This window comes from Callionymus lyra, chromosome 9 (assembly GCF_982586985.1).
Source record: "Callionymus lyra chromosome 9, fCalLyr1.hap1.1, whole genome shotgun sequence".
NCBI classification, from domain to species: domain Eukaryota; kingdom Metazoa; phylum Chordata; class Actinopteri; order Syngnathiformes; family Callionymidae; genus Callionymus; species Callionymus lyra.
In genome coordinates, this window is record NC_141826.1 from 24,683,586 (window position 1) to 24,697,240 (window position 13,655).

The 13,655-nt window shown below is 39.6% G+C and overlaps 1 protein-coding gene and 3 pseudogenes across 1 annotated transcript; all 4 read right to left on the reverse strand.

Annotated features, from left to right (window-relative positions):
- Positions 1-11: 11 nt before the first annotated feature.
- On the reverse strand, positions 12-2,372 carry LOC148072405 (protocadherin alpha-8 pseudogene; annotated as a pseudogene).
- A 715-nt stretch (positions 2,373-3,087) lies between these two features.
- On the reverse strand, positions 3,088-5,519 carry LOC148072406 (protocadherin alpha-8 pseudogene; annotated as a pseudogene).
- Positions 5,520-7,027: 1,508 nt separating this feature from the next.
- Positions 7,028-9,540, reverse strand: LOC148072407 (protocadherin alpha-3-like). The gene has a single exon (XM_087798673.1). It carries the CDS (start codon positions 9,356-9,358, stop codon positions 7,028-7,030), a length of 2,331 nt encoding a protein of 776 aa, XP_087654799.1. The 5' UTR covers positions 9,359-9,540.
- Positions 9,541-10,535: 995 nt separating this feature from the next.
- On the reverse strand, positions 10,536-13,375 carry LOC148072408 (protocadherin alpha-8 pseudogene; annotated as a pseudogene).
- Between the last annotated feature and the right edge of the window lie 280 nt (positions 13,376-13,655).

Here is a 13,655-nt window from a genome sequence, read left to right on the forward strand (position 1 = left end):
AGATAACAACATCATCCTACCTCCTCTGAAGTTCTCCTCCTGTCAGGCAGCACCAGAGTGTTAGCATGGCTGCCAGGAACTATAGTAGATCCAATACTCATTCTGGGTCCAACTAGCATGTAGCGTTTGTCTCCAGATCTGTACTGGATGCTGTGACACAGAGTTCCATCATAGTTGGTCTCTTGGAGATATTTAGAAGTGTAGTCTGTAGATTTGGAGCACTGCATTGCCATCAACACGATGATACTGATGATGAAAAGTACCGACACTGAGCCCAAAGTGATCATCAGATAAAATGTCACATCAGTGTCTTCGTCCACTTTGGCTGAACTTTTCACATCAGAAGCAGCAAAAGCCTCTTTGGGCTCCACAACTTTGACAAGCACAGTAGCTGTTGCTGAGAGAGACACGTTCCCATTGTCTTTGACCAGTATGAGCAGTTTATGTTCAGCCTCGTCCGTCTCTGTGAAGGAGCGAAGAGTTCTGATCTGTCCCGTATAGCGGTCCAAACCAAAGAGACTGTGGTCAGAAACTTGCTGCAGTGAATACAGTAACCAGCCGTTATAACCTACATCAGCGTCATAAGCTCGGACTTTAGTCACCAAGTGTCCTGCGTTCACATTGCGGGGAATCTCCTCCACACCTTCAGCAGATCCGTTGGAGTTGACTGGATACAGGATGACTGGAGGGTTGTCGTTCTGATCCAGAATGAACACGTTCACCGTCACGTTGCTGCTCAGTGACGGACTTCCAGAATCTGTGGCCACAACTTGGAACTGGAAACTCTTCACCGTTTCAAAGTCAAAACTCTTCAGAGCAGAAATGTGTCCGTTATCAGAGTGGATGTTGAGGAAAGACGTCACTTTACTTTCATCGCTTCTGTCTCTTGATATATGATAAGAAATGACTGAATTGTCATTTTCATCAAGATCAAAAGCTTGAACTGAAAACACAAACTCTCCTGGTTTGTTTCCTTCACTCACATAGAAGGTATACGGACTCTCTAAAAACTGAGGCCTGTTGTCGTTGACGTCTGACACTAACACACTGATCAACTTCTCTGAAGACAACGATGGCTTCCCAGAGTCTACTGCAACAAGTTTAATGTCATATTTTGACTCTTCTTCTCTGTTCAAAGGTGATTTAGTCACCAGTGAATACATCTTATCTTGCAGTGATGGTGTTAAAGTGAAAGGAACATCATTAGTGATGGAGCAGATGACTTTTCCATTCAGACCAGAGTCCAGGTCATTCACACTGACTAGAGCAACAGTGGTGCCAGGTTTGGAATCTTCACTGATGGAACTGAAAAAGGAAGTCACTTCGATCTCAGGTGTATTATCGTTAACATCTACTATTTTAATAATGACACTTTTCTCAGACGTCAATGGAGCTGAACCTTTATCAGACGCCTGGATTTCAATCTCATATTCTTCATTCTGTTCATAATCTATTTTGCCAACTACAGTTATTTCTCCTGTTGATTTATCAATGTCAAATATAGACAGTAAACTCTCACTTACTGTGTGACCGAACATATAAATAACATCTCCGTTCTGACCATCATCAAGGTCAGTTGCATTTATCCGAACAACTGTGGTGCCAAGAGGAGCATTTTCATTCAGAGAAACTAAATAAACATCTTGAGAAAAGATTGGATGATTATCATTAACATCCATTACATTTATTTTTATAGTCATCTGTCCTGATTTGGGGGGTTTCCCTCCATCGACTGCAGTTAACACCAATGAATGATTCGCTGCTGCTTCTCTGTCTAAAGCTTTATGCAAAACTAACATTGGAATTTTAACTTCCCCCCGTTTTTCCTTCAACTCTAAACGAAAATGTTCATTGTTACTGAGTTTATATTGTTGTACAGAGAACTGACCGCTATCCTGATCACGTGACGGTTTCAGCTGAAAACGAGCTCCGGGCAACACAGACTCGAATATTTCAATTATTCTTTCTTTCTCCTGAAACACTGGAGCGTGATCATTAACATCTAGCACCTCCACTGCAACATAATGAACCTCTAAAGGGTTTTCGAGAACCGTTTTCAGATTCAACAAACACGCACTGCTCTGCGCGCACACCTCTTCTCTGTCGATATCCCGGCTCACGTACAGGACGCCGTCCCTCTGATTCACTTGAAATAAAGGCTCTCCGCCGGTCGAAACGATCCGACATTTCCTCTCTCTCAGCGTGCTTTTATCCAGTCCCAGGTCTTTGGCTATATTTCCAACAGCAGTTCCTACGTTCACTCCTTCAGAGATGGAATATCTCAGTTGCGCCGCGTTCAGACTCCACAACAGCGCAGCAACCACGCAACCGAGCAACCAGCCTCTTTGTTCCATCGCTGCCTCCGTGAACCGACAAAATCATTCGAAAGATGACATTTGATTAACAAAAAACAAATGCGAAAGCTTCAAATTCGAGTAACGTCCAAAAGATATCCAGTATAAGAAGAGAGAAAATGGCGATTTAAAAGAGCGACTCGGCACAAAGAACCGTGTCCGTGCGCTGCCAGACGAGAACAGACGAAGAAGGAACTCAGTTCTGATCACGTTCAACACAGAGCTGTTGACTTCTTCTGTTATACTGACCCCTTGCGATCAAAATGTTTAAGTACGATATTCTATAAGTCAAAAACAAATTAAAATTATTCTTGAGGCCTACAAAATACTTTCACTGTAAAACTGTTGTATTAAGATTATACTTATATTTACTAATTTAAATAACGTAAAAACTGAACTTGTGTATTCAAATGTAAATATAAACCTCGTTTTATTTACTTATACATTGTTTAAACTAGTTGAATTAATTTTGTATAATTTATTGATGCAGTTTTAAAAGTAACATAATAACACTCATTACTCAATTAAGATATATTTTCAATGCAATACAATTGTTGAGGGAAATACTTCGAGATTGAAGCAACAATAAATGCAAGAATGTATTCGCAAAACAACAGCACCTACTACATCTTAAAAGTAAAATAAACAAGAACACCTAAAGAGACAGTTTCAGCACCAAGGACAGAGATAATTAGAACCTGATTCAAGACAGTAATGAGTAAAGATAACAACATCATCCTACCTCCTCTGAAGTTCTCCTCCTGTCAGGCAGCACCAGAGTGTTAGCATGGCTGCCAGGAACTATAGTAGATCCAATACTCATTCTGGGTCCAACTAGCATGTAGCGTTTGTCTCCAGATCTGTACTGGATGCTGTGACACAGAGTTCCATCATAGTTGGTCTCTTGGAGATATTTAGAAGTGTAGTCTGTGGATTTGGAGCACTGCATTGCCATCAACACGATGATACTGATGATGAAAAGTACTGACACTGAGCCCAAAGTGATCATCAGATAAAAAGTCACATCGGTGTCTTCGTCCACTTTGGCTGAACTTTTCACATCAGAAGCAGCAAAAGCCTCTTTGGGCTCCACAACTTTGACAAGCACAGTAGCTGTTGCTGAGAGAGACACGTTCCCATTGTCTTTGACCAGTATGAGCAGTTTATGTTCAGCCTCATCCGTCTCTGTGAAGGAGCGAAGAGTTCTGATCTGTCCCGTATAGCGGTCCAAACCAAAGAGACTGTGGTCAGAAAATTGCTGCAGTGAATACAGTAACCAGCCGTTATAACCTACATCAGCGTCATAAGCTCGGACTTTAGTCACCAAGTGTCCTGCGTTCACATTGCGGGGAATCTCCTCCACACCTTCAGCAGAACCGTTGGAGTTGACTGGATACAGGATGACTGGAGGGTTGTCGTTCTGATCCAGAATGAACACGTTCACCGTCACGTTGCTGCTCAGTGACGGACTTCCAGAATCTGTGGCCACAACTTGGAACTGAAAACTCTTCACTGTCTCAAAGTCAAAACTCTTCAGAGCAGTGATCACTCCAGTTACAGAGTTTATATTTAGGAAGGACACTAGCTTGTTGTCTACGTTTGGGTCTCTAAAAATGTGATACGATATTAAGGCATTATCACCTTCATCGCTATCAGAAGCTTTTACAGAGAACACTGACGCTCCAGGATTGTTGTTCTCATTCATGTAGAAAGTGTAGGGAGTCAGAGAAAACTCTGGACTGTTATCATTAACGTCTGAAACAACCACGTTTATTGTCTTTTTGCTTGAAAATGAAGGCTCACCTGCATCGTTTGCAGTTATAGTAACGTCATAGTTAGAAATAATTTCCCTGTTTAAGCGTGACTTGGTCACTACTGCGTACATGTTTTCTTGTAGTGATGGAGACAGAATGAAAGGAACATCTTTGTTGATGGAACAAATTACTTTACCATTTGAACCAGAGTCTAAATCTCTCACACTGATGAGGGCCACAGTTGTTCCGATCTTTGAATCCTCCTTGATGGAGGTAAATAATGAAGTGACTTCTATTTCAGGATCATTGTCATTGACATCAAGAACATTTATAATAACACTTTTATCAGCAGTAAGAGGAACTGATCCTTTATCAGATGCTTTTATATCTATTTCATATTTCTTTCTTTTTTCGAAGTCAATTTGGCCTTTTACTTTTATTTCTCCAGTATTTGGATCAATATCAAAAAGGTCCATTAATTTTGAATCAACTTCATTCCCAAATGAATAAACTATCTCGCCATTTGCGCCATCATCCGGGTCTGTCGCATTGACTTGGATCACAACTGTGCCTACGGGTACGTCTTCTTTAATAGTAACAGAGTCGTCTTTACTAAACACTGGTGAATTATCATTAACATCCAGCACGTTAATATTTATTTCTATTGATCCAGAATGTGCTGGTTTTCCTCCATCTACCGCTGTAAGGCGGAGCTTGTGATGCGACACCGTCTCCCTGTCTAACTGCTTCAGGAGAATTAAAAACGGCACTTTGTGATCTTCACCACGATCTTTTACTTCAATTTTAAAAAACTCGCTGTGACTGAGTTTATATTGCTGAACGGAATATTGGCCTACATCAAGATCTTTTGCCGCCTGAAGTTGAAATCGTGCTCCTGGTAAAGCCGATTCGAATATTTCGAGATGTTTTTCTTTTTCGAGGAAAACGGGCGAGTTATCATTAACATCGAGTATTTCCACGGTCACGTAGTGGATCTCGAGCGGGTTGTCCAGCATAGTTTTCAGGTTGATCAAACACGGAGTCCTGCGCTCGCACACCTCCTCCCTGTCTATTGTCCTTCTCACATATAAAATCCCGTCGTCTTGATTCAGCTGAAAAAACGGATCAGTGGAGCTGGTGACGACGCGATATTCTCTCTCTTTCAGCGCACTCTTATCAAGGCCTAAATCCTTCGCTAAATTTCCGACCACAGTTCCCACTTGGACTTCCTCTTGTACAGAATATCTGATCTGCGCGGACGCTCCTCTGCACAGAATCCCGCAAATGAACACAAAGACGAACCAGTTCCGTCGCTCTCTGCGTCCTCTTTGTTCCATCTCGCCGAGACAACAAAAACATCAACGTACTCCTTATAAATTCATCAGCTTGGACCCAAAGTTGTGAATCGGTAATGAAAATATTTGAAGAATAAATCCGAGGAAAGTCGCGCTGCTCTTGTGACACACACCGAGATTCGGCTGCAACCAAACTGATGATACAAAGAACCAAACACGTCACCTCCGTGAAGCGCAGACGAACAGCAGCCATTCACTGAACTATACTGACACCATGTGTTGAAAATATGACGACGATAGAGGGTGAAAAACTATCTATTTATTGGCGGATAAAAATATATTTTATATTTTCGTTTGTTGTATTTAATAAAAATGTGATTGAAGCATTTATTACTTTTATTTTATTAATTTAGATATTTAACAAATTATTTATCCGTTGAAAATTTGTATTTTATTTTCGAACAATGCACAATATATATTTTAAACATTATTAATTATCCAATTTCATGTTGTACATAAACTCACTATGAATTAACTTGAATAAAAAAAAGTTGTTACTAAAACTAATATGTATTTATATATATATGTATATACACATGTATTAATGTTGTACTGTGATATTAATACAAAAAGAAGACATTTTAAAATGTCTGACAATCTATAAATAATCACAGTTAATAATCCAGATAAAAAACCTTTGACACAAATTCTAAAACTGATTACAATTAATACATTCCGAATTAAAAAACTTGACCAGAAAACTCATACATTATATAATAGATCTGCCTAATTTACTTATTGTATATGTTTACATCAGCCTTAGAACTAGGACGATCAAGTCTGTAAGGTTATGCAGTAACATAGGGGCAACTCAATGAGAATTTCAGCACCAAGGAAAAAGATAATTAGAACCTAATTAAAGACGGTTATGAGGAAAAATAATTCAATGCAGCAAAACCAGAGAACAAATCAGGTGCTTTTTTTTTTTTAGAAAATCACAACCTGCCAGTATTCATAACAGATCACAAACGGAATAACATGGTATTTTACTTTTACCATTAGAGCATTTTCGAGAAAGTGATTAAAAATAAGCATTATATTAAGTATTTCGTTTATGTTAATAGGTTATAGTTTTTTGGGCAAATCCGTGATGATTATTTAAAAATACTTCCATCCGTGTATCTGCGTTTCATTGATTTTGTCTAATGCTTGACTTGACTCACGAGCAAATTGAGCGATATAAGATAATAGACCTCTACATTCATAACACAAATTGATTGACATATATGTAAAATAAAAACAATGAAATAAGAATTTACACTTAATCTGCATTAATTAAAATTGCTGCAACATAATCAGAGAAGAAGGTGAAACGGTTGATAAACAGAGGAAATAAGACTTTCAGATATTCAGAAACTAATGAGGAAATAAGAATAGAATTGATAGTAAAGTATAAGATAAAGGGGTTATAACATAGTGAAAATCATATGTTCATTGTAAGATATAATTCCACGTTCATTATAAGAACCATGTTTGTTTATCAGCTCGAAACGCAATCAATGATTTCAGAACCACAGACAGCTCACAAAAAATCAAGTATTCATGTATTCAAATAAAATGAACATCATCCTACCTCCTCTGAAGTTCTCCTCCTGTCAGGCAGCACCAGAGTGTTAGCATGGCTGCCAGGAACTATAGTAGATCCAATACTCATTCTGGGTCCAACTAACATGTAGCGTTTGTCTCCAGATCTGTACTGGATGCTGTGACACAGAGTTCCATCATAGTTGGTTTCTTGGAGATATTTAGAAGTGTAGTCTGTGGTTTTGGAGCACTGCATTGCCATCAACACGATGATACTAATGATGAAAAGTACCGACACTGAGCCCAAAGTGATCATCAGATAAAAAGTCACATCGGTGTCTTCATCCACTTTGGCTGAACTTTTCACATCAGAAGCAGCAAAAGCCTCTTTGGGCTCCACAACTTTGACAAGCACAGTAGCTGTTGCTGAGAGAGACACGTTCCCATTGTCTTTGACCAGTATGAGCAGTTTATGTTCAGCCTCGTCCGTCTCTGTGAAGGAGCGAAGAGTTCTGATCTGTCCCGTATAGCGGTCCAAACCAAAGAGACTGTGGTCAGAAACTTGCTGCAGTGAAAACAGTAACCAGCCGTTATAACCTACATCAGCGTCATAAGCTCGGACTTTAGTCACCAAGTGTCCTGCGTTCACATTGCGGGGAATCTCCTCCACACCTTCAGCAGAACCGTTGGAATTGACTGGATACAGGATGACTGGAGGGTTGTCGTTCTGATCCAGAATGAACACGTTCACCGTCATGTTGCTGCTCAGTGACGGACTTCCAGAATCTGTGGCCACAACTTGGAACTGGAAACTCTTCACCGTTTCAAAGTCAAAACTCTTCAGAGCAGAAATGTGTCCGTTATCAGAGTGGATGTTGAGGAAGGATGCAAGCACGTGATCGCCATCTACAGTCCTTAACATTTTATATTCAATAACAGCATTCCTACCCTCATCCTTGTCATGAGCCAATATTGAGAAAATCGTAGCACCAGGCTTATTGTTCTCAGTGATGTAGAATGTATAAGGGTTCTCTGAAAACTCTGGGCAGTTATCATTCACGTCAGAAACAGTTATTGATATTGTTTTCTCTGACGACATTGATGGTTCTCCGGCGTCTTTCGCTAAAATTGTCAGACTATATTTTGACCATTTTTCTCGATCTAACAGTGACTTTGTCACCAGAGAATACATGTTGTTCTGCAGTGATGGCGTGAGGATGAAAGGAACGTCCTCTTTGATTTGACACGTGACTTTTCCATTTAAACCCGAGTCAGAGTCTCGGACATTAACCAATGCGACCGTCGTTCCCGGTTTAGAATCTTCCGATATAGAATTTGAAAAAGACGTGACTTCAATTTCAGGTGCATTGTCGTTTATATCCACAATTTTAATTGTTACAACTTTGTCTGTAATTAATTTAGCAACTGCCTTGTCTGATGCCTGGATGTCGATCTCAAATTTGCTACATTCTTCAAAATTAATTGCACCTGCCACAGATATGACCCCTGTGTCCTGATCCAAATCAAAACTTTTAAGAACCTGATCATCTACATCATTACCAAACGAGTAAATAACTTCCCCGTTTGTACCTTCGTCTAAATCGGTTGCATTTACCTGGATAACAACCGTGCCGACTGGTGAGTTTTCCTTTAACTGCACATTGTACGAGTCCTTCGTAAAAACTGGCGGGTTATCATTAACATCAGACACATTTATAACTATAGTCATGTTGCCGAATTTAGGAGGTTTTCCTCCGTCAAAAGCGGTTAAAACTAGTCGGTGCGTTTTTACAGCTTCTCTATCAAGAGATTTCTGAATAATTAAACTCGGGATTTTCTTGTCCTCCCCGCGATCTTTTACCTCCAAACGAAAATGATCGTTCGAACTAAGTTTATATTGCTGCACAGAGAAGGAACCACTATCTGCATCACGGGCGGCCTGCAACTGAAACCTCGCCCCCGGCAGCGCAGATTCGTAAATATCCAGCACTTTCCTACTCTCGGGGAAGCTCGGCGCGTGGTCGTTAATATCCAGAATCTCCACAGTCACGTAATGGATCTCTAGTGGGTTTTCCAGAACTGTTTTGAGGTCAATCAAACAAACCTTGCTCCGCTCACAGATCTCCTCTCTGTCCATTTTCTGCTCGACGTACAGAATGCCGTCGTCCTGATTCACTCGAAACGGGGCTTCGGCCGAGCCGTAGACAATACGGCAGCCTCGCTCCCTCAGCGTGCTCCTATCCAGACCCAAATCTTTGGCTATATTTCCAACAGCAGTCCCTTCTTTTGTCTCCTCGTTCAAAGAATATCGGATATGTCCGGATGCGGAGCTCCATAAAGCAAAGAAAAGCAGGTTGAAAATGAACCACATTGTCTCCGCTCTCTAAGCCCGGAGTCCTCTTTGTTCCACACAGCGACTCAAAAATATAACAAAATAGACCAAAAAACGACGATTAAAAGAACTCGCACACCCGCGCAGATACCATCGTCCACGGTAACTACTTATATTCAAATAAAACGTGGCATTAAATAGTATTTTACGAAGCCTCTGAGACGGAGATGTCGTGGTGCAAATGGTCCTGCTGGTTGTGATCGAACCGAAAAAAGGCGGCTCAAAAAGACGTCACGAAAGCAAGTGGAATTTATATCCGTGAATACACTGACACCAAGTGAATGAAGAACACATGCGCAGCTCTGATTATTTCCCTAGAAACAAAAGTGTATCAATTCCTAAAAAGTTTAATCTACCAGTGTTTTTGTTTCTGCCAAACTGGAGAAAAACTAAAAAATATATTATAACAATTGCGCACATACTATGTTTAGGTCGGTTGTATAATAGCCTAAAAATATTTACAGAAAAAATGGTTGTCAAAAGCACAGAATAAAAGGAGCCTTTAAATATTTTTAATTAATTAATTTCTACACGCTTTATTATAATTAATCAAAGTAGCTTGACTAAATAATGATTACGATTATTAAAAATAATAATAATTATAACATAAAATGACCATTCAAATCTGGATGTCAAGAAATACATTTCGATATGATTTTGTATTAATTTCATAAATAAAGGTGAACAACAAGTTCGAAAATGCTATCAAGGCAACAAAGAAGCACAATTCAGCAACACCAGAGAACATATAAAGCGATAAATGTTTTCATTAGCAAATCACAACCTGCCATTATTCATAACAGAGGCCAAAATCACAGACAGAATAACGTGGTATTTTACTTTTACCATTAGAGCATTTTCGAGAAAGTGATTAAAAATAAGCATTATATTGAGTATTTCGTTTATGTTTATAGGTTGTAGTTTTTGTGGGCATATCCGTGATAATTATCTAAAAATACTTCCATCCGTTTATCTGCATTTGATTGATTTTGTCTCATGCTTGGCTCGTATTGTGCAACGAGTTAAAACGAGCAAATTGAGCGATATAAGGTAGTAGACCTCTACATTCATAACACAAATTGATTGACATATATGGAAAAAAAGAAATAAGAATTAACACTTAATCAGCATTAATTGAAATTGCTACAATATGTGCAGAAAATAAGGTGAACCAGTTGATGAACATAGGAAATAAGACTTTCAGATATTCAGAAACTAATGAGAAAATAAGAATAGAATTGATAGTAAAGTATAAGATAAAGCTGTAATAACATGGTAAAAATCATATGTTCATTGTTAGATATAATTCCACGTTCCTTACAAGAACCATGTTTGTTTATCAGCTCGAAACGCAATCAATGATTTCAGCACCACAGACAGCTCCCATCAAATGACAAGTGTTCCTGTATTCAAATAAAATGAACATCATCCTACCTCCTCTGAAGTTCTCCTCCTGTCAGGCAGCACCAGAGTGTTAGCATGGCTGCCAGGAACTATAGTAGATCCAATACTCATTCTGGGTCCAACTAGCATGTAGCGTTTGTCTCCAGATCTGTACTGGATGCTGTGACACAGAGTTCCATCATAGTTGGTCTCTTGGAGATATTTAGAAGTGTAGTCTGTGGATTTGGAGCACTGCATTGCCATCAACACGATGATACTGATGATGAAAAGTACCGACACTGAGCCCAAAGTGATCATCAGATAAAAAGTCACATCGGTGTCTTCGTCCACTTTGGCTGAACTTTTCACATCAGAAGCAGCAAAAGCCTCTTTGGGCTCCACAACTTTGACAAGCACAGTAGCTGTTGCTGAGAGAGACACGTTCCCATTGTCTTTGACCAGTATGAGCAGTTTATGTTCAGCCTCGTCCGTCTCTGTGAAGGAGCGAAGAGTTCTGATCTGTCCCGTATAGCGGTCCAAACCAAAGAGACTGTGGTCAGAAACTTGCTGCAGTGAAAACAGTAACCAGCCGTTATAACCTACATCAGCGTCATAAGCTCGGACTTTAGTCACCAAGTGTCCTGCGTTCACATTGCGGGGAATCTCCTCCACACCTTCAGCAGAACCGTTGGAGTTGACTGGATACAGGATGACTGGAGGGTTGTCGTTCTGATCCAGAATGAACACCTTCACCGTCACGTTGCTGCTCAGTGATGGACTTCCAGAATCTGTGGCAACAACTTGGAACTGAAAACTCTTCACCGTCTCATAGTCAAAACTCTTCTGAGCAGAAATGTGTCCGTTATCAGAGTGGATGGTGAGGAAAGACAGCAGCTCGTTTTTACTTCCTTCTCTCACAATATGATATGAAACGACTGCGTTCTGGTTCAAGTCTTGATCAGTGGCGCTCACAGAGAACACTGACGCTCCAGCCACATTATTCTCTAACAGATAAAAGTCCAGCGGGTTCTGTTGGAAATGTGGACTGTTGTCGTTCACGTCTGATATCTGGATGTTGAGGGTTTTAGAAGAAGACAAAGGAGGTTCACCACCATCTGTGGCTTTCAGTGTGACCTCATAATGAGACACTTCCTCTCTGTCCAAAGATGTTTTTGTAACAACTGAATATGTATTTTCCTTGTAAGAGGGTTTTAACTCAAACGGTACATTGTTAGTTATTTGTAGAATTATTTTTCCATTAACACCAGAATCTTTATCTTTGACTTTGATTAGAGAAACGACTGTTCCTGGTTTAGAATCTTCAGACACTGTATTAGACAGTGACGTCACTTCTATTTCTGGTGGATTATCATTAATGTCTATTATTTTAATTATGACTCGACATTCTCCAGTCAGTGGAGGAGTGCCTTTATCTGATGCTTCAATGTCTAGTTTATAAATACTGTTGTCTTCATAATCTATATTGCCTGTAACGAATATTTCACCTGTTAATTTATTTAATACAAATTTGTCAATAACATTTTTTGTCGAAGATTGTATGAGACTGTATTCGATTTCGCTATTAATCCCTTCGTCTGGATCAGTAGCATTTAATTTTATTATTTTTGACCCTCTTGATATATTTTCCTTAATGTCGATTTGATAAACTTCTTGACTAAATGTGGGACGATTGTCGTTTGTGTCTAGAACAACGATAGAAACATTTACAGATCCTGATCTTTGTGGTTTTCCTCCATCTATAGCCGTCAAAATTAACGATTGGTTTGGCATTTTTTCTCGATCTAAAGCTTTTTTGAGAACAAGAACCGGTTTCTTATCATCATTATTCCGAAAATCAACCTCGAAATGTTCGTTTGAAGTCAGAGTGTATGTGCGAATAGAATTTATTCCCGCATCAGGATCGTTTGCTGCGTGAAGTTGAAATCTTCTACCGGGCAACGTATGTTCCGCTATTTTAAATGTTTGCTGTGTTTCAGGAAAAATCGGAGAATGATCATTAATGTCCGTAATTTCAACAACTACATAGTGAATTTCTAGCGGATTTTCGACGATGATCTTCAGCTCGATCAAACAAGAGTCCCTCCCCTGACAGAAGCCGTCTCTGTCTATTCTCTTACGGACATACAATTCTCCATTGTGCTGGTTTACCTCAAAAAACGCGTCCTCAGACTCAGAAACAACACGGAACCGTCGATCAATCAGAGAGCCGATATCAAGACCCAGATCCTTGGCCACATTTCCCACAATAGTTGCTTCCTTCACCTCCTCGGGAACAGAGTAGCGGATTTCAGCCAGAGCCCGTTTTCCAACAAGAAACAAAGCAGCCAGATGAAAGAAGATCCAGGAGCTTCGCCGAGCGCCGGTTTCACGTCGAATCTCCATCATTGATCAGCAACACAAAAACATTCCAGACGATTTTTTCGTGTAAAAAAAAAAGTCGATTATATCCAACACATCGTGTGACGCAAACGCACAAGAACCAGAACACGACCGTGCCGCGGGACTCGCTTCAGTCGTCTCGTTATGAAGCAAACAAAAGGAGTGTGTAGGGAGGGACTATAGCTCAGTTTCTTGTGTAACACTGACATCCACAGGAAATGAAGCCTCAACAACAAAATAAATACATTTAAATATTCTCTCGTCTCGTTCTTTTCTTTTTTAATCGTTATCAAAGGGACTTCTTATACAAGATAGACAGTAAAATATAAATAAACACATTTATTTGAGAACAGACACTACGTTTAGTTTTCTTTTTTAATTCCCGGTTATTATCGAAAAATAGTTATTTCGTTTATCTGCGTTTGATTGCTTTAGTCTCGTACTCCAGCCATTTTATGCTGTGGGTTGAAAAGATCAAATTTAAAGATATTCA

Bases quoted from the DNA above. Each gene is read 5' to 3' on its own strand.
- LOC148072407 (XM_087798673.1), bottom strand. From the start codon at position 9,358: ATGTGGTTCATTTTCAACCTGCTTTTCTTTGCTTTATGGAGCTCCGCA.